This window comes from Mobula hypostoma, chromosome 14 (genome assembly GCF_963921235.1).
Source record: "Mobula hypostoma chromosome 14, sMobHyp1.1, whole genome shotgun sequence".
Classification (NCBI taxonomy): Eukaryota; Metazoa; Chordata; class Chondrichthyes; order Myliobatiformes; family Myliobatidae; genus Mobula; species Mobula hypostoma.
Genome location: NC_086110.1, coordinates 38,626,003 through 38,653,810, shown reverse-complemented (window position 1 = coordinate 38,653,810; position 27,808 = coordinate 38,626,003). Strand labels below are relative to the sequence as shown.

The 27,808-nt window shown below is 38.2% G+C and overlaps 1 protein-coding gene across 6 annotated transcripts in view; it reads right to left on the bottom strand.

The window, feature by feature from the left end:
• Nucleotides 1-27,808, bottom strand: part of znf536 (zinc finger protein 536) — a 508,286-nt gene that overhangs the window by 117,842 nt on the left and 362,636 nt on the right. For all 6 annotated transcript variants that reach the window (XM_063066964.1, XM_063066962.1, XM_063066965.1 and 3 more), the window contains one exon: nucleotides 5,951-7,594. In XM_063066964.1, coding sequence (XP_062923034.1) covers nucleotides 5,951-7,594 — 1,644 coding nt within the window. The remainder of the gene's footprint in view (nucleotides 1-5,950; nucleotides 7,595-27,808) is intronic.

Here is a 27,808-nt window from a genome sequence, read left to right as displayed (position 1 = left end):
TTCAGAACATGAGTCATCCTAGCTTCCGTTAGGAAATTTATTTTTTAATAAAGATTTCAATTCTTCCTGCTGTGTTTTTCCCAGAGTAAAACTTCCCCAGATGATGCTAATGGTAGTGCAACAAACAAAATTTGTTAGTTCTATGATTTGCAACCTCATTCACCTGATAAAAATGTTCCATATTTATTCACAGAACAACTAGGTTTTACTGATTGCATTTCTTCTGAAGCAACACTAATTATGGGGTTCAAACTGCACACTTGTTCTCAGTGAGGCCTCTGGCCTTCTATGAACTCACAATACCTCATTACAGGTCTGCTTTGATTGTTTTGCCATGAAGGTGAGGGTGATGATGACTCTTGGCTTCTTATCATTAGGTTCACACTGCTGCCTCTGATCCTTGCCGCATCCCATAGATTACTGCTTGTTGATGCATTAGAGGGGGCCACTCAAACTTCACACTCAAGGAGAGATTTAAGCCAACTTTCCTTCACTCTACAGAAGCATACAGAGCATGCTTGGAAATTTACCTGCGCCCACATGGAAGATTTTCTAAAAGCTTCGCTCCCAGACTACTTTGACCGTCAAGACATGGAGGAATCTTCATGAACCCACAGCCCCCAGTAGCCCTGTGATTTCAGTCTCTGAGGCTGATATGAGAGCATCCTTCAGGAGGATGAACATCCAGCCCAGATAAGGTCACTGACTGAGTACTGAAGAGCTGTGTTCATCAGATTCACCGACATCTTTAACCTCTCATTTCGGCAGTCTGAGGTATTCACCTGCTTCAGTGCCTAAGAGGAACATGGTGACCTGCCTCAATGACTATCGTCCAGCAGCATTTACATTCTCTGTGATAAAGTGCTTTGAGGGGTTGGTAATGAAACATATCAAATCCACTCCAATTTGCTTACCGGCTCAACAGGTCCACAGCAGATGCCATTTTATTGGGTTTTCACTGGGCAGCAAAGATGGATTCATCAGGATATTTTTTATCAACTAGAGCTCAGCATTCAATACTCAAAACTAATCAATAAGCTTTAAGATCTTGGCCTCAATACCTCCTTGTGCAATTGGATCCAGGATTTGCTCACTTGCAGACCCCTAGCAGTCTAAATTGGGAACATTTCCTCCACAATCTCCATCAGCACAGGTGTACCACAAGGCTGCATGCTTAGACCCCTGCATTATTTGCTTTCCACTTATGACTGTGAGGCTAAGCACAGCTCAAATGCCATATTTAAACTTGCTGTCAGCACCACTGTTGTTGACCAAATCGAAGGTGATGACAAATCAGCATCTAGGAGAGAGATTGAAAATCTGGCTGACAAACAATCTCTCATTCAATGACAGCAAGACCAAAGAGCTAATTATTGACTTCAGGAGGAGGAAACCAGAGGTCCATGAGCAACTTCTCATCGGGGATCAGATGTGGGGAGGGTCAGAAACCCTCTCAACATTCCTTGGTGTTATTACTTCAGAGGACCAGACCTGAGCCCAGCACCCAGGCCATGCATCCTTCTCTCTGTTGCCAACAGGAATAAGGTATAGGAGCCTCAGGGCCCACACCACCATGGTTCAGGAACTGTTATTCCCCCTCAAATATTAGGCTCTTAAAAGAGGAGATAGCTTCACTCATTTTCACTTGTTCCCATCACTGAACTGTTCCCACAACCTATGGACTCACTTTCAAGGATTCTTCATCTCATATTCTTGATTTTATTTATTTATTGATTTATGTATGTATTTATTATTAATGTTATTTTTTCTTTCTTTTGTACTTGCACAGTTTTGTAGTCCTTTGCACATTGGTTGTTTGTCCATCCTGCCCTGTTGGGTGTGGTCTTTCATTGATTCTATTGCGTTTCTTGGATTTGCTGTGTATACCCGTATGAAAATGAACCTCAAGGTTGCATATGGTGACATATATGTACTTTCATGATAAATTTACTTCGAACTTAAAGGACTGTTGTTTACAGACTGACTTACAGATACCTCCCCTAAGCATCGTAAGTGTCCTTGGTTGTAGTGCTGGAGGGTCTCTGATTCACCTCCCCCCACCCCACCCCTCCTTTGCACAAGGAGCAGGCCTTTTGTGGGCATGGCTCTTGAGAACCCCAGAAACATTCTCATAGCCCCTCCTACAACTGTAATATCCACCAAATCAGTGGCTAAAATTAAGAGTTGATTTCAGATTGCACCCATTGAGTTACATGATGAGAACTGAAAGAAGTTTGATGTCAGTTTCAGCAGGCATTACACAGGGAAATCTATGATTGCGCTTCTTTGAACCTCCCAGATGCATTCTATGTAAAGTTCACTGTGTCCAAGTGACCTACAACACCACTTTAATGGCAAAAAAAAATGTTATGGATCAATTTCTTGACCATTGTGTATTGTATACATTCAACAGTGATGATCTGCTATACAATTATGCATAGATTTCAGCACAGAAAATCTTTCCCCATTAGCTTATTTTTATTGCTATGAGCACCAGATAATTCACTAATGCAGAACTCTGCTACAAGACCTCCTAAGTTGAAATGACCATTTTACCTATCACTAACATTTTGCAGCATTGCTAATAGAATAACATCCTAAGCAACTGAAGATGCCTGGAAAAGGTAGGCCTTTTAGCTACAGCACACTCTCCAAACGGGAAAATTTGACTGCACTATTTTAATTGCCTTTGTACAAGAACTAAATGTAAATTTACATTTAATTATTGTACAGTCTAACAATTATTAACTTTTTGATACACATTACAAAACAAAAAGATAAACAAGATCCTAAAGAAATAAAGACGATAAAAATAAGAAACTTGGAACCAGACATAAATTTAGCTTAGTGTGTGGGGGGGGGCTGCGAGGGGTTAATGATTGTGGTATGATATATGATGGGAGTGCCTGGGTAACACACACAAAATGCTGGAGGAACTCCGCAGGTAAGGCAGTATGCATAGAAAACTTCCCCTCCCCTAACCTTATTCTGGCTTCAAACCCCTTCCTTTCCAATCTTGATGAAGGATCTTGGCTCAGAACGTCAAATGTTTATTCCTTTCCATAGATGCTGTCTGACCCGTTAAGTTCCTTCAGCATTTTGCGTTTGCTGGGAATGTAGTTCTAATGCTCCTAGTTTTCCACTCATGAAAATAAATGACCATGAAAACTTAGAACAAGCTCAATGACTTGTATCTGATCCCATAAGCTCTGCTGTCAACTCTGTGCCAGAAGCAGAATCTACATGCACTTATTCCAATCTCAACAAAAATACAACATTTTTGTTAGAAGCAGATAAGCAGCATTAGAGTGAGCAGGCCATCTCACTTTTGATTAATTTCAGTCTTCTTTCCCAGAAGAGCTCTTTTTTCTCTCTCTATTGCTCACTATAAGTTGGCTTTCAACCACTTTTTCTGTAAGTCTAGAATTATTCACAAAGTATTTTTGCTGAACTTCCCATTGAATTTTCTTGTGCACACTGATATTATTCTTTCTGGTCAGTCAAACTTTGTGACCAGTAGGAATGCTTCATTGAATTGTAAATCTGATAAGAGGCTTGTGCTAAGATGTCAGGTTGTTTCTCCCTCCATGGATCCTACCCAACCTGCTGCGCATTTCAAGCGTGTTCTGTTTTTATTTGATTTACAATATTACAGGTTAATCTCACTATATTTATCAAAGGGACAAGAATATTCCAAAGGAAATGCTTCATAGGAATTTCTTGTCAGCACAAATATCAAAAACAAATGATGTTATATCTGAGGTCATGGCATACAAGAACACCTTACGTTGGTGCATGGTACATCAGGACATAAAATATAACAATGGCATACAACCAGAAGGCAATTCTTATGTATTTACATTTCAAACCTGTGACCAAACATCTTACTCTTTACAAATTATTGTGCATTAACCACACGCTAACAAATACAGACACTTCAAAACTTGTTCATGGGTGTGCATCATAAATTTAAACTAAACAAAATCAGATATATAAATGTCATTAAACTACATTCAACATGTTGCCACACAGACAATTAGTAAATATGTGAATATCTATGGTGTATCTTATCTAACTAACTGTTTGTGACCACTTCATGGGCATGTTTCCCGTATACAGTTAACGTACATGGACCAACCAAATGCACTTCCTTTTTCTCCCTCAGATGTTTTTTTCTTTCAGCTCCATCTAGTATATGATTGCTTTGGGAATTTCCAACTTCTTTTTTTAAATTAGTCTTTCCAACATTTGTTCAATTTGGATGTAAATTTATCAAAAAGAAAATAGAACGCAAAATAAATTTTAATGTAAAAGACCTCTGATTTCTAATGATTCTGCATTTCATGGTACATAAATATAAATTATGAAGGTTAATGTGCTCTCCAGTCGGCTGTGAAGTAAATCTCAGAACTCATCCCACTTCATCTGATCTTGATTTTGGCAAAAGTTGCCAATACCGGCCATCTTAGCCACAAGCAGGGAACCCATGGAGTGAACAGTATGATAGTTTTACACAATACTCCATTTCACAAGACCTGTACTCTTATACAACCATCATTCGTGAGACTGCTGAATTAGTGTGGCCACCAAGCAGTTCACTTTAATTCTCAGCTAACTCAGTAAAGAGTTAGTACCTATTCTATTGGATTACCAGTAACACAATTACAAACTAAATATTACAAAATTACAAAATGGCAGCAATTATAAAATAAATATTGATGGACTCTCTTGAAAGCATGGATACAATTTTATGGTTTCAGTTGACATCAGTATAAATGTCAATAGCACTGTAAAAGACATTGGCCACACTGCTGAATCACTCTTGGAATTTGTAAGGCAGCTGTTCTGAGCAACAACAAATGTGTATAAGGAACTTATTTTATAGGCAGAGAATTAGCTAGACATAGTGTATTACAAGGGTAAGCTTTAAGTTCATCCACCAATCCTCTCATCTTGAGTTAGCCCATCAAGCTGATTTCAAGTATTCAATTAGGTTTTCCAAGAAAAATAAAGGACAATTTATGTGATTAATTTATAAAGCAATTGACTGTATGGCTAGCGTTACTCTTTTTGTTCTGTGCCAACTGCAAAGGTTATCAACCTCCGCTGATTATTTTAAGTAACTCAAGTGAACTGTGGAATGCACTTCAATGTTCATCTAAGTATTAAGACAGAAATAAATCTGTGGACATAACTGCAATCAAAATTTATATATAAATGATAAAAGCATGAGGACCTGAGAGAGGCTTAGATTTTTCTGCAGTGACATAAAGTGCAGTGATTGTTGTCATATAGCCGGAATTCAAACATGAAACAACTCCGCAGTTGCAACATCAATCCTTACCTATGGAAATTATGAGTTGTGAGGCCACTAGAGAATGCTCAGCCTGAAAAAATACTTTGATCTTACAAATAAATAAATCAATTAAAAAGTTCTATTGCGTGTAATATACAAGGAATGTTACTATTTATTTGAGGTTCTCATCTAGATTAATAGACCATACCTTATACAAATGGAATTGTATTCAGTAAGTGACAGATATTTAAGTGGATTCTATTCTTAGATTTAGAAGCTTCCAACTTCTCCATTGTTCCTTAGTTTTTAACACCATGTAATAACACTGATGCTTCATTTTGCAGGATCTATCAATCAAATGAACTAGGCCCCATCCTACATCTATGAATGTCTCTCACAATTAATAAGCCTCCAATTCATTCTTCCCTTAAGCTACTACATTTCTTCTCTAAATATCTACAGTCAGTGTTCTGAAATGGGATAACTTCAATTTAATACAAACTTAGGAAAACAGAAGACTTGATATACTGGTAACACAGAACACAAAAAATTGCCAATTTACTTTGAAATTCCCTTGAAGGCATGCCGAGAAAAGAGACTTAGCTGGCTAATGTGTTCATTGCATTTAAAAAGTTGGATTTATTTGACACCCACCTGATAAATCTGCTCTCTTAGTAGTGTTGCTGCCGCTGGTTGAGCTATTTCCAATACCATTGAAAGCTGCCATGTTGTCTGTGCTGTAAGCTCTCAGAACTGACAGCATGTTCATTTGCTGGTCCACAGGTTGGTGGTCATGGGTCTGCCCAGGTGGAATATTGTGAGATGGCAGAAGATTTAAATTGTGCCAAGGTCCACCTTGGTGTTTACCCATGGAACTCAGAAGACTCTGTGAACCTTGTGAAAGAGCTGTACTGTGAATTAGATCTTCTTCATCAGAGGTTTCTTCATCCGAGGTTGATGGTCGGTTTGTGTCAACTAATGCTTCTTGATCATCTGCATCTTGTTCATTTACAGACCCTGTATCATCACTAAATGGTTGATTACCTACTTCACCAGAGGGACTCATGCTTGTAGTCCCTGGCGAAACTAGATTCAGTGAATTTGTAGGAAGGTATTTCAGCTCATTTTCATGGGCAGAGCCCAAGATAGATGTTCCTGGGTTGCCACCAGTTGAGTATTTGTGAAATTGTTTGTAGAAGTCTGTCACTAGAGAACTCAGACTGGAGTCCACAGGATTAATATAAGACTTCTTGTGATCTCCCACGGAATCACTAGATTGCCCTTGTGAAGATATTTTATCAGGAGAGGAATCTACCTTGTCAAGTAGTTTTGTTGTTATATCTTTCTTGGCAACAACAGGAGAAATAGACAAACAGGTTTTCTTTGCAACAGATGAAGCCTCCCCTCGAAGGTCATTCCCAATTCCAGCTGCTCCAGAAAGATTTTCTTTTCGTTTTGATTTTCCCAGGTGGTTTGCTTGAAGGTGAAGAATCATCAGTTCCATTGATGATGTTGTGAAGGAACAGAAAAGACACCCATGCCAAGTAATGTTATCCTGAGTGGTAGTCGTTGCACCAGGGATTGAAACAGAGTCCTGTGATGGAGGTCTTACAGACAAGTCTAAAGGTTCATACTGGGATTTTTCTGCAGCTGACCGAGATTTGACGGCTGATTTTTCTTCGGAAGACTGATTTTCAACCCTTCCTTCACAATCTTCAGAGCCTGCATTCTTTGTGAGTTTCTCTAGTGTTAGCTTTGAGTTAGACTGTTTTAGGCTTGCTGTTTCACCATACACTCTTGCCAACATTTCTTTCTCTTTCTCCAGGGACCTCAGTCCAAAGGTGTCAATAAATGCTTGCAAGGACCCTTGAAAATTGACTCCATTTCCAGCAAGACTTTGAAAAGCTCTGCTTAGATCAGAAAGGCTTGGCGTTTCCTCACCAGAAACGTCCGAAGAAATTTTCAGGTTTTCAGATTGCTGCTCTGATGTTACACTGGGCCCATGTCCTTGGCAATCTGCAGGAGAAAGGACTCCTACAGGCCACTGCTGAGGAGCCAAGCTACCCCTTAGGTCAGTTCCAGGCACACCTTTCATAACTCCTCTCAATATTTCTGGTCTGATAAACATCTGACTTTTGCTTACTGGTTCTTCAGCATGCTCTTGACGAGTGTGTGCTTGCCCCGGCAATGGACTTGTTCCATTTTGCCGCTCCCGATGGTGACGTTCTAAATGGTATTTCAGAGATGCTGACTGGGTTCCAGCATAATCGCAATGAGGACATTTATACGGCTTTTCTCCTGAAAAAAAAAGAAACAAAATACTAACTTTATTTCTGTTTTGAACCATGCGAATCTGCAATCTGGGCTAAAAAATAAACAATTCTTTCCTTTTGTGTGAGAAGAAAGACAAGACATAGTTGAAAAAGCAGAAACAAGTTTCAACAAGCAGAACTTTATATGATTCCATACAGTCCTGAAATGAATGATTTAAGACTTACTATGCAGTAAATCATGGATATAATTAGCAAATGGCAGGCTGCACAAGTAATTTATCATTATTTGTGAAGCACCATTCAAAAATTAATTTAACAATTTCCAGAAAATAGCACTGGTTCAAACAATACTGTAGCTCCAAACAAGTTTGATACAAAGACTGAATGATACATTAAAAAAATAAGAGCAATGCTAGTTTGTCTGCCTTTGCCTCTATATTAATTTGAATGTGCAGCTTTGTATTTACACTGGTTAAGAAAATATTTGACAAAAATGCAAAAATGGATAATTATGCTGTGTATCATTGAGCAGGGTTTTTTTTTAGGATAATATCCACCTCATAAATTTGCTGGCTTGTGAATTTATTTCCATAATTTTTCTCCTTTGAAGGTACATGGATCTTGCTCATATATTATTATAATAGACATTTGGTAACAGCTCAAGATACTGGATTTTTCAGCAAATCGTTTGCATTTCTTTTTCGAATTGCATTCTCCTTTAAAATTAAAAACAATGGACTAAAGGAATATGGAAGATAACCACTGCACTCTGTCACTGCACCCTAATCAATGTACTGTATGTCAGCGAGTTTGTGTTGAAAATTATCATTTATTGTAAATCTAAAACAAAACAAAGTGAATTGAATGGTCTTTTAATTAAAACATGTCCTTTCATGTTCTCTAACCTGAAGCAATGGGACTATAAGAATGCTCTTGATAAGCTTTACTCATTGTTCTCAATAAAAGAATCTCCAGTCACTTCCCCAAACAATACACTTAAAATAAAACACAACTGTATATGTTTATATTGTATGCATGTTTTTATTTAAAGGAATGCTCCATGCATAGCACATCACAATGATCAGAATATTTTCAAAGGGCCAAAGTTCTCACCTTTCCTTTCAATAGTTTGTCCTTGGCATCCTGCCACTGGTAAGTAAACCACTCAACACTGTGGTACAGAAATGTAAGGGCTCTAGTCTAAGCAACCATTGTTGTGAGTGGGACAGCTGCACAAATCACTTCAATATCAGTGAAGAGAACAAAGAAACATCCAAAGGTCATGCTTGAAGCAAGAGTTGGAATTTTTCCCTACCTAAATGGGAAAATAATGTTTTTTAATGCCTCCTTTGCAAAACTGGGCTGCACTGAACACAACTGATGTGTAAAATATGGTGTACATTTGTCCAATATCCACCTTTAGGGGATGACTGCTCTCCGCAAAATTGTGGGGAAAAAAATCACTTATTTGAGTCTAGTGCTCTATAACATTTCATGGCCGTTTCCTAACCGATCATTTCCACCTTCTCCCAATCACTCATGTCCTCTTCATCACTTCCCTGCCTCTCTTAGGACTGGCCTCTAAACTGAAGGGCTCTTTGTTGGTGGCTTGCCTGTAATTGTCCAGCTGGTGTATTTGCACAAGGTAGTGAAGGAGGGCACTGTGCTTGGCAAACCTTTCCAATGTTCACACAATAATTGATTTAGACAAATGTGGGGTATTGCATTTTAGACAGCAAAATAAAGACTAAGACCTTGGGTGGTATTGTGGTTCCCTGAAAATGCATTCACAAGTAGATAGGGTGGTGAAGAATGCTTTTGGAATGCTGGCCTTCATTAATCAAGCCCATACGTTGGGGGGTTATATTGCAATTGTATAAGAAGCTGTCGAAGTTGCAGTTGGAGTAATACGTTCGGTCTTGCTCACCCTGCTCAAGGAAATATGTTATTAGACTGGACAGAGTGCTGAAAAGATTTACAAAGATGTTGCCTGGACTCACGGGTTTGAGTTTTTCTCCAAAGGGATGTTTTCCTTGAGCGCAGGAAATCGAGAGGCCATCTTATAGAGTGTAGGAAATCATGAGGGGGATTGATAGTGAATGCACTGTCTCTTATCCAGGAATGGGGAATCATGAACTGGATGGCATAGGGTTAGAGTGAGAGGGGAAAGATTTAATAGGAACTTGGGGGGGGGCAGGGCAACTTTTTTTTAAACAAAGTGTTGTACATATATGGAAAAAAGCTGCCAGAGGGCATGGCTTTTCCTGGTACAATAACAATTTTAAAAAGACAACTAAACAGGTGCATGGATAGGAAAGGTTTGGATACGGCAAATTGGACTAGTTTGGATGGTCATCTTGGTCAGCATAGACTAGTAAAATGTCAATATACCAGATCCCCACCTTCCAGGCCATCCCACCTTTTTGCAGCTACCATTAAGCAGAAGGTACAGAAGTCTGAAGTCCTACACCACCAGGTTCTACTTCCCTTCAGCCATTCAGTCTTGAAACAACCGGTTAAACCTAAATACTGCAGCTTAGTAACACTGTGAACATTTTGAAAACTTTTCACTAAAATGGACTTTACACTTTTGTTCTGCTTGTGTTTTCTTGTAAAAACATGTATAATTTATGTTTAGTTTATGCTTTTCTTGTGAATGCTGCTGTATGTCTGTGATGCTGCATGTAAGCTTATCGTTACACCTGTGGATATATATCCTTGTGTATTTGACAATTAACTCGACTATGATTTTGACTTTGACCATAAGACTCTATCTCCTTGAAAACAACAGAATATACACTGGCATGCAACGGTTTGGGCACCCCAGTCAAAATTTCTGTTACTGTAAATAGCTAAGCAAGTAAAAGATGAACTGATTTTCAAAGGGCATAAAGTTAAAGATCACACATTTCTTTAATATTTTAAGCAAGAAAACTTTTTTATTTCCATCTTTTACAGTTTCAAAATAACAAAAAAGGAAAAGGGCCTGAAGCAAACTGTGGCCAAAAAGTCCTATTCAAAAGTTTCAAAGGAACATCTAAACAAGCCTGATGCATTTTGGAAACAAGTCCTGTAGACTGATGAAGTTAAAAAGAGTACAGAATTTCATGAAAAGAACCCCTCTCCAACTGTTAAGCACGGGGGTGGATTAATCATGCTTTGGGCTTGTGTTGCAGCCAGTGGCACAGGGAACATTTACAGGTAGAGGGAAGAACAAATTCAATTAAATACCAGCAAATTCTGGAAGCAAACATCACACCGTCTGTGAAAAAGTCGAAAATGAAAGGAGGATGGCTTCTACAACAGGATAATGATGCTAAACACATCTCAAAATCCACAATGGGCCACCTCAAGAGGCACAATCTAAAGGTTCTGCCATGGCCCTCACAGTCCCCTGACCTAATCATCATCGAGAATCTGTGGATAGGCCTCAAAAGAGCAGTGTGTGTAAGACGGCCCAAGAGTCTCACAGAACTAGAAGCCTTTTGCAAGGAAGAATGGGCGAAAATCCCCCAAACAAGAATTGAAAGACTCTTAGCTGGCTACAGAAAGTGTTTACAATCTGTGATACTTGCCAAAGGGAGTGTTACTAAGTACTGTCATGCGGGGTGCCCAAACTTTTGCTTCGGGCCCTTTTCCTTTTTTGTTATTTTGAAACTGTAAAAGATGGAAATAAAAAAGTTTTCTTGCTTAAAATATTAAAGAAATGTGTCATCTTTAACTTTATGCCTTTTGGAAATCTGTTCATCTTTTACTCGCTTAGCTATTCACTGTAACCTCATCCCAACATCAACCTACGATCAATATTAGTTTTCTGATGGTGAAGCTTTAACGCTGTTATAACTTTCATCCTTGTCATTCCATAAAATGCAAGTTCTTAAGACTCAATATTTTGCATCTATGGAGGATAATTGTGCCAAGTTTAGTAACTTAAGTAAAATTGGAATTCACAGTTTGGCAGATACAGGCTTATATCTTGCAACAGTCCAGGGTCACATAGCATAACTTAATGGCCTTGTACTAGTTATCATTTTTTAAAATGCCTGTTTTATTGGTAATGAGTGTAACATATACAAGAATGCTTTATTCATAGTGAACAAAGAGAGCATTGAAATAACTTCTTCAATGCATGGCTCTCAATTTTCCATTACACGGCCTTAGATTAATATCCATATATGTTGCATGAGGTGTCTGATGGTTTTTAATTGTTCAGCAGGTAGCATTAAAATGAGTTGTGCACTCGCAGTAATCTTTTCAATTAAGAAACTATAGAATTTAAGCAGCAAAGAATTTTTGAAGGTGGAACCATAGACATAAAGTTCCAAGGTAATAACTGAAAACCTTTTTTTAGCTTCCAAATTTCTAGCTGGGGATATGGATCAATATATTAAACTGCATCATAGGTAATATGTGATTAACAATATTTTTTTATATTCATGCCATGTGATTGGTTGAACTTCCATGATTAAGCCTGCATTATTCAAAATTTCACTTGGCATAGTAAGAAATCGCCTGCAAAGTTCAAAGGTCACCCTCTCAAACCAGATGACCTTATTTTAATATCGTGTGGAAGCACAGAATAATTAAAAGTATTGTAGTTTATCCTGGATATTTCATGTGTTATCTTTGATATATGTTACGCTGCTTCAAGACATAAGGTAAATGGTTTCTATCTGGTAAAAAAAAATCCAAATTAGTCTCTGAGCTTTATAAAATGTTTTCAACACAGATTGCCCATTACCAGAGTTACTCACATGTGATAAATGGATTGATTTTATATGCAGCAACGTAACCTTTATCTCCAAGCATTGACTCCACAGATATTTTATAAACTACGAAGTCCTTTGTTAGAACTTTATATTAACACTTAACGTATTTCCTATAATCTGATAATTAAGCACTAATAATTATAAAGACTAAAATAAATATTCTTCACAGGAAAGCTACAGTGCATTAATATAAATTGTCCACATGATTCCCCTAAGCCTATATGCTGTAAATATGAAGACTATTGCACAGCTGCTTATTGCTAAACAGTGCCTTGTCTAGAAGGGGACAATCTGTGTTTCTAATTGCTGTCATTGAAGCCTCGATTCATTTTGTGACTTTCCCATTAAAATGTGAGCATTAATTTGTATAATGAAATATCACCCACTGTGGTATTCATTAGCCATGCCCTACTGTATACTTCACATTGTTAGCTAGCCAGAAACTGTAGCTAATTTCACTAATGGATATTTTCCTACTAAATCTTTGGTAGAAAATTAATACAGAAACATTACCCCTTTAACTTTTTAGAAATTTAAATTCAGTTAATTCCTTTTTGCCAGATTTGTTAGAACCTATAAATCAGAAGGTAACTTCTGCCATGACAGTGTTTAGAAGGCCATGGATATAGATTGGATGGACTGGTAATACAGGCACAGAAACACCTGCTTCCCCACCAGATGGCCAAATTTTTAATTCCCTAGTGCTGCCTATCTTCTGAGCTTAAGTTTTGCTGTCCTTGACCAGGCATCTGAATTGAATTCCTCAGATGGTGGGATATTCTACATTATAGCCATTAACAACTGGTATAATTGGCCTTCCCTGTGCTAAGTAAACTGCCTATCTGCCTTTCCCAGAGGAACACTGTAAAAAACTGTCAGATACTTTGTAGGATAAACTCAACCAAGAGTGTTCATACATCAGTAAGCAGTAATGATAGGAGTTCCCTGTATAAAAAGGTTTAAAAATCTGGCTTTAAAATTACATAAGTGCATGTAAGTCTGACTGATGTAAAGCCTGATGAATCAGTTATCCAACTGCCTTTAGGGAAATTCATTTTCTCTGAATATAGTGAAAACCTTCATTTTACTGGGTTCTTCTTACTGTCCTCATAGTTTGTACCAATGCTCTGCCATTTGTATGTTTGTTCATCTCTGTCCTTGTATTCCATGAAAGTATTGGTTTGTGGCACCCTCTGTGTCAGTTAGTGGCATGGCCCTTGCTGACTGCTTTATTATGAGAACGTTGATGTCTCAAAATGACAGTTTCATTTATTGTGCTAATTCAGAACAATTTTTGAAGGCAAGCTGTTCTCTTTGTCCATATTAATGACAGACTGAGCTTGTCAAGCACACAGAGTGCACAATCTTGCCTATTTCTCAGTTGTATACAAATTTCTGTAAGCAATAGAAATTACTGTTGATAATATATTACTTTTCAAAATCATGTTGCAATTATCTGTTTTTCAACTGTAGGTGTAATTCTGGTTCAAAACTATTTATATGACAGTTATCTATCATTAACCTAATGATAATATAGTTAACCAGTGGCAGGAGCTTCTTAGATTATAGAACATCTGATATTTACATTAAAAGATACTGACGGAGTGTGACCTTAATTCTACAGCTTGGAGAATTCACCTGCATAGAACTTGTATGTTGTAACCTGCAGCAGAGTAGATCAGCACTGTGAATGGAGTACTACTTACCTGTTGAAGTGCAGCACAATTTTCTTCAGAAGGGAAGACAGAGTCAGTTAAGTTTTAATAAAAAGTGCAGCACAGTTTTTTTTCTTCAAAAGTGCAGCGAGACATTTGAAATTAAAGAAAGGCAGAAAACAGATGAAATTCACAGGTTTCATAAACAGTGAGTACTGAGTGATAATATTAAATTTAAAAAAGCAGAAATGGTTGGCTATATCAGAAAGATAGACGCCTTTGGTTACACAACACATAATTGGGTGATGTATACTGAATGAATTCAGCAGTATCTTAAAGCAAATGGAATAGCCGATGAGAATCATGTACCAATTTTGCTGAGTGCAGTGGGTAGAGGAGCATTCTGTTCTGCTCGAGATGCACTGTTCATTTTGTATGCAGCTCGTTTTGTAAAAATCATCACTTCCTGTTCATAAGCTGTTTCTTTTGCATCATTTCCTGCCAGGGTTAAATCGGATTTCGACTTGAATCACACATAGTAGAAAGACATCCATGCCAATCCACTCTTTATTTGCCCTTGAAACAGCAATATCTGTGAGTTTTAAGCTTCTTAATATCAGTAAGCATTTAGCAGATATACTTCGAAGGGAGCATTATGTTTATCATTCATCACTTTTCATCACTGCACCATGAGTTTGCTCTAGTCCATGGCACAACTGTTAAATGTTGCACGTGTGTATTACCTTGTTTAATGCTGATTATGCGAATAATCGATAATATTAGTATATTCTGGCATGGGATATTCAATATTGAATATAAAATGTGCTTTACTTAACATTCTGCAGTTTCACTAAGTCTTCTCACTAAAAACCCTGATGGAAGCTTCCGTCTCAGGTGATTTTTGAGATGGTGTTTAACTCCCTGTCTTGCTTTATATACAACATACTGTGAGGGCAGTAGATACAGAGTTTGGTTAGAAGTTTAACTGCTCAAACCAAACAAGCTGAAATGAGCTTTGTTGATACCATGAAAATAATGCAGTAACATTTAGAACCAAAACCTTTGCTGGTTGCAGAACACCTTAGGGCTCATAAGTGCAATTAAAAGGAAGAGGAGTCCATTTCAGTTTACATGGCTAAATTGAAGAAATTGTCCAAGCATTGTGACTTCGTGATAGGCTTAATGGTGCCTAAATAGTCTTAGGGATTGTTTAGTTTATAGTATCTTACAAGAAAGAAATCTAACTGAAGCACAACTCACATTTAAAAGAGCAGTCGAAATTGCTGTATTAATGGAAACAGCAAAGACACAATTGAGGCACAGTCAGGATCGAAGTAAGCATGAACAAGATTGCAACATTTAAGCAGACACCAGTCTGGCTGAACAAACGGTGTTACTGTTGTGGCAGGGGCTCAGAAATACCAGACCAGCACAGGTTTAAAAATGAAACTTGCAGGAAATGCATAAAGGTAGGACACATACTAGAGCAAAGATAAAAACTCAAACTGCAATTCCAAAAACAGCACCAATCTGCATGCTGTGGATAAAAAACTTGATTCATCTTCAGAAAGATAAAAAGAATGGAGGATTAGCCTTACCAAACTTTTGATTTTATTATTAGGCAGTTAATATAAGAAATCTTACATTTTAGTTATATTATATAAGTCGTAAGGATTGCCTGATGTGGGTTTTTTTAGAAGCTAATTCTGTTAATAAATTCTCTATTATTTCTCTTCTTGGATCCTCACTTCCTTTGTCTTTGAGTAAGTTAACTGATAATCTGGTAGTTAAACACACTATGAGGATTTGGATACAATTCTGAAAATATTTTGGCTTATTGAGATTTTATTTTTGGAGTCCCATTTTTTCTAATTATTTTTTTAAACCCTCTATGATTGATGTGGCTTTTAAAGAATGGGGTAGATTAGGTATTAAACGCTTTCAGGACTTGTTTGTAGAGGGAACAATTGTCAACTAGATATACTTCACTCAAAATGCATTTTTTTCGATATCTACAAATAAGAGATTTATTACGGTCTCAAATAAGTACATTTCCTAAAAGTCCCAACAAGAATCTACTAGGTGTAATCTTTAATCTGAAACCTTTTTATAATGGATCTATATCTAATATTTATAATATGCTGTTGGGAACGAGAAGTGTTCCTTTAGATAAAATTAAAAATCTTTGGGAACAAGATTTACAGACTTCAATTTCTGAGGAAACTTGGAATCAAATTTTTAAATTGGTCAACACTTCATTGTTATGTGCCTGTCTCTCTCTCCTTCAATTTAAAGTGGTCCCCATATGACTAAGGATAAGTTATCTCATTTTTATTTAGATATATCTCCGTATTGTGATAAATGTAATAACGGAGAAGCTTCACTCATTCATATGTTTTGGACATGTCTGAGTCTTGGAAAATATTGGAAAGAAATATTTCAAACCTTTTCGATACTTTTTAAAGTAAATTTCAAGCCTAATCCTTTGGCCGCTTTATTTGGTATTGTTGGAGGAAAGGATATTACTTTGGAGCCATCTCGATTTGCACATTTTGGCTTTTATGTCTCTTATGGCCAGAAGGACGCTTTTGCTTAAATGGAAAGATGCGGCCCCTCCTATTCACGACTAATGGTTACGTGATGTGATGTCATGTTTAAATTTAGAGAAGATTCGATGTTCAATCTTTGAATCTAATCAAGACTTTCAAACATTGTGGGGACCTTTTCTGAATTATTTTCAAAACCTTTGATTTGCTCTTAAAGCACAGGTGATAACTAACAATCTTTTTTCTTTTTTTTCTACTAATCAGCTTCGGTCTTGGTAGTGGGTTAGATTTTTTTAATATAATAAAATTATTATTTTTCAATGTTATGAACTAATTGACTTGTACAAATATAGGGTAAGGAGTCTTTATATGCGATTTAGTTTAATGTATTAACATATATATATTTTCTGCTGTACTCCGTATTCTTTTATATATATATATATAAATTGATAAAAATATTGGAAAGAAAGAAAAATCTGGTAATGATGGAAGTGACCCAGGACTGAGTAGCTTTGAGATTTATAATGTGAAAACTAACAATAGACAAGCAATGTGGCTTACACTAGAAGTGAACAGCAAATTAATTAATATCGAATTGGACACTGTTTCAGCCATTTTGCAAAAATGAGTTGAATGGCATTTCAAAGATACTGAACTGAAGCTTGCAGATATCCAAATAAGAGCTTATACTATAAGAAAGATTATTTCTGCAGGAATGACATATGAAACAGTGAATTACAACAAACAATAAGCCACATTGGGTTTGTATATGGTAAAAACAGGAGGGCCAACATTGTGGGTTCATGATTGGCTGAGACAACTACAATTAATTTGGAGATCCATCCACCATCTCCTGCAATAGAATCAACTGAAAGCAAATTCAGAAAGGTACTGGATGATGCCACAGGAATGTTCATGGATGGCATTGGAAAACTCAAACATATCATGGGTAAAGTAATGTTAAGTGAAAATGCTTCACACATGTTTTACAAAGCCCATTCAGTTCCTTATAGCAGCCATGATAATGTAGCCAATGAGATAGATTGCATGGAGTCTGAAGGAATTCCTTCCAAGGTAGAGTGGAGCCCATGAACAATGCCAGTGGTCCCAGTAATCACTGAGGAATAATCTCTCAGGATTTGTGGTGATTTTAAAGTCACCATCAAACCAATACTGAAAGTAGATCAATACCCTCTGACCAGAATAGAGGATATCTTTGCAAACCTTTCTGTATGGAAACACTTCATCAAAGTAGACTTAGCTGAGGTCTACCTAGATATGGAGATAGAAGAACAGTCCAAATTTCACCATATTGAGTGTCACCAGTAACACTCATAAAGGGCTTTATCGCTGTAATTGGCTTATTTTTGGAGTAACATTTGCACGTGCAGTCTGGCAAAGAGCTATGGACCAGGAGCTACAAGCTGCTCAGGCACTCAGTTTTACTTGGATGACATCTTTGTAAGGATGATAAGGAACATCTCCAAAATCTCAAGACAGTGTTAAAAAGATTTGAAAATTATGGGCTCAGAGCATGATTATTTAAACAAACATTACTTATTGTTGTCACACCTTTAATGCACAAGTATTACACAGGTGTGCTGAGAAAATTCAAGCATTTGTGGATATCCTAAGGCTAAAGGATATGTCACAATTGTGATCCTTTTTAGGATTTGTCAACAACTATAACAGGTTCCTGCCAAAATAATGTGCTCCACCCTTTGAATTCCATACAACCGATCCGGAAGAAATGGCAATGGACAAAGCAGTGTGAGGTGGCTTTCCAAAAGGCAAAGGATATAGTGGAGACAGACATTGTACTGAAATATTATGATTGACATCGTCCAGTGAAACTTGCTCGTGTTGCCTCACCTTGTGTATAGGTGCAGTCATGTCACTAGTTATGAGCGATGGAATTGAATGCCCCATAGATTTTGCATCACATTCCCATACCACTGCGGAGAAAAATTATGCACAAATTGACAGGCCTTGAGTCTGGTTTGGGGTGCAAAATGTTTGAACCGGTATTTGCATGGGAAAGAGTTTGCACTCATTACTGATTGTCAACCACTCGTGTCCATTTTCAATCCACAGAAGGGTATTCCACTAACTGCAGCAGCACAAGTGCAGAGATGGGCTCTCTCTTTTGGAGGACATAATTACAAGATCGAATTACAAGAGGACGGCTAATCAAGGAAATGCTGCTGGATTGCTCCATTTCCCCGTGGAAAAGGAGCTACCCGAAAAATTTACAAAAGAAGATACTGCTCTTGATGTACAGTATACTTCTTAATGTAAATTGGAAGTCTCCCTATTAACTCCATGAAAGGGGAAGAATTTGCCCTTGACGGGAGTTGCCTTATGTGGAGATTGATAATTGTAACTAATTTAGCTGATAGCTAAAGTATTGGAGGAGCTACTGCCAGTCAAAATGAAAGCGTCAGCTCAAAGCTTGGTCTCGTGTCCTGGGATAGGTCAGCAGCTCGAGCAGTTTGCCATGCACTGTTCGGAATGCCAACACAACCTGAAGGTGTCAAGAGAAACGCCTCTCCTGGAAATGGCCGGCTTTGCCCTGGCAGAGGATTCATGTGGATTTTTCATTCATAGGCACAAATTTCTTGGTAGCAGTGGACATAGCTACAAAGTGGCCAGAAGTGTTCCCAATAGCTTCCACTGCAGCCTCGCGCACTATTGAGAAGCCTCTTCTCAAGGACTGGTGTTCCAGAACATATAGTCAGTGACAATAGACCACAGTTTTTTGCAGAACAGTTTCAGTCATTCCTGAAAATGAATGGAATAAGAAATATTACATCTACACTGTACTACACAGCTACAAATGGCTTGGCAGAAGTTTTCCAGAGTCTGAAGAAAGCATTGTGACCAATATCAGCAGAATGCACTACCTTGACACTGAGTCAGAAGTGCGCCAATTTCCTCCTTGCATATCACAATGCTGCACACTCCACAACCAACAACTCACCAACTATGCTGCTCCTGGTTCTTCCTTTGCATTCACGTTTAGATCTCCTCAAACCCAATCTCAGAAAGAGTGTGCAAGACAAACAGCTGAGACAAACTGAGGGCTCCTCAAACAAGGAAGCTCGGTGTTTCATTTCTGGACAAGCAGTCCTGATGAGGGATTATATAGAGATGATCAAAAGTGCATACTTGGATGTCCAGCACTGTCAGACAATTTCCTGCAGTCCCAGAGTCAATTTCTACAACCATCATGGAGGCGGTTCCGGAACCTGAGAACGTTTCACAGCTGCAGATCTCACCTGCCAAGCAGAGTGGTTCCCCTCCCCTGCCTTGTCAGGAAAGATGTTATCCTACAACAGTAAGAAATCCTCCACAGCAATTAAATCTCTAAACCTGAATGAGACAACATAACATTTACTATGGTGTGGATGTCTATACAGTAGTTGTACTATATATGTATAAGATGGCCAAAAGCAATACATTACCATATTTGAGTTGAAATGCATTCTATATTGAGTTGGAGTTTATGGCTAACAGTGAGGAGTGTTGTGTATTTAATATTTGAGTAATATTAAAAATGTATTGTTTAATTAAGCATTCTTTGTTTTTTACATAATTCATTACAGGTTATATGTAAAAGTACATGAATGGCATACATTATTATGCCACCACGTCATAAGTGTGCACCTCACTTAAGTGAAAACAAAGTTGATATGTTTATTCCTGGGCCCCCGTGTCTTTCTTTCAATCAGTTTCAGGAGAACATAACAAGTGGTACCACATGCCTTGGGTTTCAGCCGTTACTGAATACCCAAACATGGTCCAGCAACCAAAGTGGGGTTGTTGGTGTATGCTGGAGCAGCCATCTTGTGTACCTCTTCCATCCGTGATCCTTCATCAGAATTCGGTTGCAGATGCTGGAAATCTGGAGTTGATTTCCAGCATCTGCCAATTTGTTTGTCTCCAATGATCAACAGTATGTCTGATGCTGGTCAATTTTTAGGCATGGATATTCCTAAAGGAGCAGCTGCTGCCATGGAATATTGGAACGATCTTTAATGGATTGATTAATAGATGAAGAGGCAAGTGACTGGCATGGCAGAGGAGACTGAATATCGGGGAAATAAGATTATAATTCCGTGGCAATAGAGGGTTGTGCTGAAGAAGTATGTGCATAGAAGCTGGAGAGAGATTTCTGGGGATAAATTGGACAGTGCAAAAAAAGGGAGTTGGAATTAATTTGATTAGTCTTGCCCAGAACATACACTGAATTTATACTGCCTGTTCATTGTGAAAGGAGAAATTAATGTGCCACTAAACTATACTGATGGGTTGAAACATTACAAGATCTGCCCAAAACCAATTCAAGCCCACCTTCATGTGTTTAGAAGGGAAGGAATGTAGCTGCAGAGGTGATGTTCATTCTAGAGCCAAAAAGGATGTATTCCAAAGATTTCTAAAACTAACTTTAAGGCCCTGGAATAGATAAATAGAACATAGGTAAAAATTCCAGCTCCCACAGAAGTTCACCAGAAATACAATCTAAATGCAATAAGATGAGACAGAGGTGGACGACAATGCCATGAATGGAGTCCCAAGGAGTTGCAAGGATCACAGTAACTGTTTTTGATATTATACATGTAGTTCATGTCAGTAAATTTATCTTGAAATATTACATTTCACCAGCTACAAACACACTACTCAACTGAGCACCCCATCACTTGACCACCGCAATTTCTCCTAATTGGGGCTCGTACCTACATTCAGAATCAGAATCAAATCAGGTTTATTATCATTGACATTGACGTGAAATTTGATGTTTTGTGGGCAGCAATACAGTGCTAGAAATAAAAAATTACTATGAATTACAATACATAAATAATGCAATGGGAGAAGAGTGAGGTTGTGTTCATCGGTCCATGGACTGTTCAGAAATCTACTGGTTGGGGGGGAGCTGTTCATAAAACATTGAGTGTGCTCTTGAATGAAGAAGGAACAGGTATGAAAACAGTCATTTTCAAGGCTTTAGTGCAGCTGATCATATGACCCAATGGAAAATCAGCACTCTCTCCGCCCTGGGGGTTAGGAATTCAAGTTCATTTGACCTTCCCCAGTTGGTTTCTGCAGAGACTGTTTTGAACCACCTTGTCCTGAAATAGAAACTCCGAAGTACAACAATGAACGTCATCCAATTCACTGACATGGTTGGAACAGTTGGCAGTGTGGGCAGATTCTGAGATGAGCTCAGACAAGATCTCTCACCGCAAGAATAAGTTCAGTGACTCCTTGTTACATTCCCTTAGAGTCAAGTATATCCTACCTTCAGCCAGAAGAGAAAACTATACAGTACCTCATACAATTGAACCTAGACTTTCTTAATCATATTCTTTGTAATGGACACCATAGGTGATTGTCTCTAGATATAGACTGAATGGATCAGAAAGGAATTTGAGATCAAGGTGAAGAATTCCAGCTCTTTATCTGACAAGATAAATCCACAACAAAATAATCCAATATTTTGTCATCACACCAACATGTTTCATCTTAATGGACAATAAGGATAACTTAGATCAGGAGAGGAAAAGCACCACATTAATATTGAGGAAAGCTCTTCATAAATTGGCGTTAAAGACCTTTCATATTATTCTCGATTTGAATAATGTATTAATCTGCACAATTGACTTAATCCATAGGATCCAAAGGAATAGAAGGTAGAAAATTCACTTCCTCTCTTCCGTTTAGCTCCACAAATTTCATTCATTAAACAAATGCTATAAATCATTAATAAACTGATTAGATTAAGGAGCACACTTCAAAAATATATTGAACTTTGTGTTACGATGATAATATATTTTGCATTTATATGAAAATGTGCAATTTCCATTTTGATGTTAACCATTTAAAATAAAGAAAAAATGAACATTGCTATATACGTCCTTTATGACAACAGGACATCCCACAGCAGCCTCAGCAACACTATAACTCAGAATATTTTTTCCTTGGTGTCCAAGATTTATGTGTAACACTCACAAGAAGTATCAGCAAACTCTTAAAGCTCAAGCTAATCCTGTTCTAAGTTAATTCCCACACATTCGCACTTTCCAGCAGTGGCCACAGGCCAGATAGCAGAAAAAGAGAGATTTCATAAATGTCCTCTTCCTTTATCTCACTCCAGGACTATTCTTATTCAGTCATAGCTTCCTTAACTGGATTGCTTGAGGTAAGACTATTAAGTTACAATGTACCTCATCTAGGAAAAAAATGACTGACCTATAAAACCCCAACTAATTAAAATATAATTCTGTTAAAACCACAAAAAGAATGTGCAGGACTGAGCCAGTGTTTGAGATGCAAGTCGGGTTGGGGAGTTAGGTAGAGAATATCAGAGTCCCCCAGGAGCAGCAGATTGGCTTTCCTAAGCAGCCTGGATGCTTCCTGGATGAGAGGGCATGTACTATAAGGACAGGGTTGTTTTCTGCAGAGTGATGGAGGCTGAGGTAAGAGCTGACAGAAGTTTATAACACTACTAAAGGCATAGGTAGGCAACTGGTATATTTCTCTAGATTTGTATGCATTTAAGGTGAGGAGAAAAATCAAAAGGAGATGTGTCGGACAAGTTTTTTCTACAGGGAATAATGGGTGCCTGGAATGCTGTTGGAGACAGATACAACTAAGGCGCTCAAGAGGTGCTTACACATCCACTTGATTATGCAGAAAATGGAGGAATATGGATCATATGCAGGCAGAAGGATTTGATGACATTAGCTTTAATAAAACTTTGTGAGCTGAAGGGCCTGTTTCTATGCTACACTGTTCTAATTTCTATGTTTTATGTACTTTACCAAATGGTAGTTCAAGATATAGCACTTTCACTTCAGCTGACATTTATGTTACCCCAAAATAACGGTTTTACCAAGAACTGGAAACTTCAAAACCAAGTTCAGTGGAAGATGCAATGTCTGAAAGTTTGAAAAAAAAGTTCAATATTTGAAAGAGAAACCTGTGTTCATACAGCACATTCAAAATGCTGGAGGAACTCAGCAGGTCAGGCAGCATCTATGGAAAGGAATAAAGTTGACATTTTGGGATGAGTCCTCTCATCAGGACTTCATATAGCTCTCTTTCACTCACTTTCAGCGGATGCCCAAATATGTGTAGCCAAGCAAAGAGAGTGAAAAGTAGGAATTGTGATAGCCCACAGGTGCACTGCAAATTCTTACAAACGGGAAAGTAATAGCGAATACCAAAACTGCTTTTATAATATTGAGAGAAAGATAAGTATTAGGCAGGATTCTTCAAAATGATCCTGTCCTCACTTGATTGCCACTTTCTAGGAACGGATTTTCACATCCACCTGAGAAAGCAAACAGATTATCAGTTTAAGACCTCCCCTAGTGGGGCAACCCCTCGCAGCATAGTGTTTCCTCTGTACCTCAGTATCAGAACTTTTGCACACAACTATCTGTTCTGAGAATTGAACCCATAACCTACTGGCTGATGTGATTAACCCACATGGAGAACCTACACATAGCTATCACCAAAGATAGGTGAATAAAAGAAAAGAATATTAACTTCAAAAGATCAGAAAAATCTTCAAACTAATTTGCTAACAGTATTCTATAAACCATATTTTAGATTCCTGAGGGCAGAGCAAGTGGACCACTGCACATTTCCTGGAAATATCGGATCTTATATATTATACCATCAGCTTTTTTTTTACGCTGCACTGCAGTGCCATAATCTAAACTCAGCATTCAGGTGGAACAGAAATGCTCTTTTTATAATGCCAAGCTGTAACAACATTGTAGATTTTAAAGAAATGTGATTACTCCTGTGGAAACCAGCTTCTGCATTTCCACACAACAATTTTTAATTTAATATTGTTTTGTTTTTGTTGAAGGATTTCCTAAAGGCAGTGAAAAGTGAAGGAGATTACTGGGAGCAGGGTACACCAGATGGTGTGGTGCAGGGAGCCAGTTGCCAATAGAGGGTGGAACATGTTAGCCAGTAAGGGAGATTTGTTTCTGAATCTAAGTTTACACTGACATGTGATTGCACAGATCTCAGTCGGCATTAACAGCAAAGCTAAACTGAGAAGATCTCAGTTTATTGTCTCAATGAGACAACAGAATGCCAGTGACTGCAAATTAAGACTGGATGGTTTTAACTTGTTTAGACGATCGGTTAAATAGAATAGACTTTTTTCATACAAGTGCAATTCAGGGCATGAATCAAATGCTGCACATAAAAAGCTTGGCAGAAAAAAAAGAGAGAGAATACCTGCTGTCTGTACAAATTATTCTGTACTTCAGTCCTAGGGGTGCCTGTTTCAGCATCTATCTGCTCTCTACTGTGAATAATTTTCCACTGTTCACCTACAATGGACTGATCAGCTACGCATGTAGTGCAATGGGGAGTGGTTATGAGAGACTGACTCTCACACACCTCTCAAGGGTCTCCATTTGCATGATTTCCCCTGTTTTATCAGATTAAAATAGTCTCCTTGTACAGTAATATCGGTAATTTCCCCTTTAAATGTCCACTCTGGAATTATATACATTGTTATTGTGAAATCATTTCTCCGCTCTTCCTTTCTTACCAAGATTTTGAGATGAACTTCCCCAAGATAATCTCATTTGGTTAACCAGAAACTGGAGCTGAGGTTGATATCTGCTCCAAATAAGAATCGTAGCCACTCGAAAAGAGAAAAAGACCAGATCCCGAGCAACAAAGGGCAAAGATAAGGAGATACTGAATGGATGCTACAAGTTCAGTATCTTCCAGTCTTTGCTGTGCAGACTGACAGTACACTGGTTGAAAAGCTGACCGGGAGAGAGTCAAGGTTAATAACCTAAATGGGTAATTGCTGTGTACACAAATTTCTGATTATAAGGCCCAACTGAGATTCCTGCTCTCTGCTGGGTTTTATGCTTTGAGCCAGATAGCATGAGGGTATCAATGGCCAAGGCTCCTGATTCTCACTGCTATTGCTCAGCCCTGGTGGTGGGTTCAAAGTTAGTTGAGGTTGGTATCAAAATTAACTGTTCTGTTCCATGAACAGATAGTCAGTCTGCTGATAACACCAGGTATAAAATCAAGCCATAGAAATGTACACGAATAAATAAAATACCGTGCCCTTTAAATTCCCTTGTGCCTTTGCATCAAAAGAAAAGGATGAAGCCCAGTGCAGATCTTGGTTTATAGCCTTCTGTACCTAGATGCAATCTCACCTCGGCCTACTCTGTTCCAATGCAAACAGCCCCAGTTAAGCGAATTTTCCCTTAAAATTGAAGCTCTCCAGCCTTGGCAAATTTCTTGTAAATCCCTTCTGCACCATCTCCAGTGGCATCATACACTTTCAGTAACATGGTGAATGGAACCATATGTAGGACTGTAAATAAGGCCTCACTAATGTTTCATACAGTTTTTACATGACCTCACTAATTTCACACTCCATGTTTCAGCCAAGTATCAACTATACTAAGGCTTATGCATTAATAATGACATTTCTTTTGAAATGTTGTAGTATCTTATAATGTCAAATTAATTAAGAATTAGGAGGAAATTTAGGCCATTTGGCCCATTAAGTCTTCTCCACCATTTCATCATGTCTGATCCATTTCCCTCTCAGCCCCAATCTCCTGCCTTCTCCCTGTAACCCTTCATGTCCTGACTAATCAAGAACCTATCAACTTCTGTCTTAAATATACTCCATGACTTGGTGTCCAGAGCTGCCTGTGACAAAGAATCCCATAGATTCACCACTCTCCAGTGAAAGAAATTCCTCCTTATCTTGATTGTAAATAGATACCCCTCTATTCTGAGGCTATGTTCTCTGGTCCTAGAAATGCCAACCATACAAAGCATCCTTTCCACATTCACTCTATCAAATTTTGTAAGCCCAGAGCCATCAAACACTCCTCATATGATAAGCTTTTCAATCCCAGAATAATTTTCATGAAGCTCTTTTGAACCCTCTCCAATTTCAGAGCATCCTTTCTTAGATAAAGAGCCCAAAACTGCTCATAATACTCCAAGTGAGACCTCACCAGTGCTTTATAAAGTTTCATTATTACATATTTGTTTTTATATTCTTCACCTCTCGAAATGAATGCTAGCATTGTATTAGCCTTCCTCACTACTGACTCAACCTGCAAATTAACCTTTAGAGAATCCTGCACAAGGACTCCCAAATCTTCTGTCCATTTAGAAAATACCACAGTGCATGACTATGCACTTCCAGACAATGTATTCCATATGCCACTTACTTGCCTATTCTCCTAATCTGTCTAAGTCCTTCTGTAGTCTTTCTGCTCCCTCAACACTACCTGTCCATCCAACAATTTTCATATCATCCACAAAACGTGAACACAAAGCCATCAACTCCGACATCCAAATCACTGACATATAACGGAAAAAGAAGTGATTCCAATGCAGACCAAGGTGGAACACCACTAGTTACCGGCAACAACCAGCAAAGGCTTCCTTTATTCCTACTCTTTGCCTCCTGCCAACCGGTCAATGCTCTATCCATGCTAATAAATCTTTCTTGAAATACCATGGGCTCTTAATTTGTTAATCAGCCTCATGTGTGGCACCTTGTCAAAGGCCTTTTGAAAATCCAAGTACAGAACATCCATTAAGTCTCCTTTGTCTATCCTGCCTGTTACTTCTTCAAAGAATTCCAACAGATTTATCAGGCAAGATTTTCCCTTGAGGAAACCATGCTGACTTCAGCTTATTTTATCAGGTGCGTCCAAGTACCCTGAAACCATATCCTTAACAATCGACTCGTACATCCTTGCAAACACTGAAGTCGGACTAAGCGGCCTAGAATTTCCTTTTCTGCCTCTCCCTCCTCTTTGAAGAGTGACATTTGGAATTTCCTCCTGAAATATACCAGAAACTATTAATTCTTGAAAGATCATTACCAATACCTCTACAATCTCTTCAGCCACCTCTTTCAGAACCTTGGGGTGTATTGTAGACCATCTGGTCCAGGTGATTTATCTACCTTCAAACTATTCAGTTTCCCAAGCAGCTTCTCCCTAGTAATGACAACTTCACTCATTTCTTTCCGCTGATGCTCTTGAACTTCTGGCATACTGCTAGTGTCCTCCACAGTGAAGACTGATGGAACGTACTTCTTCAGTTAATCCAATTTCTTGTCCCCCACTACTACTTCTCCAGCATCATTTTTCAGTGGTCTGATATCTACACTCAGCTTTCTTTTACTCTTTATATATCTGAAGAAACTTTTGGTATCCTCTTCAATATTATTGGCCAGCTT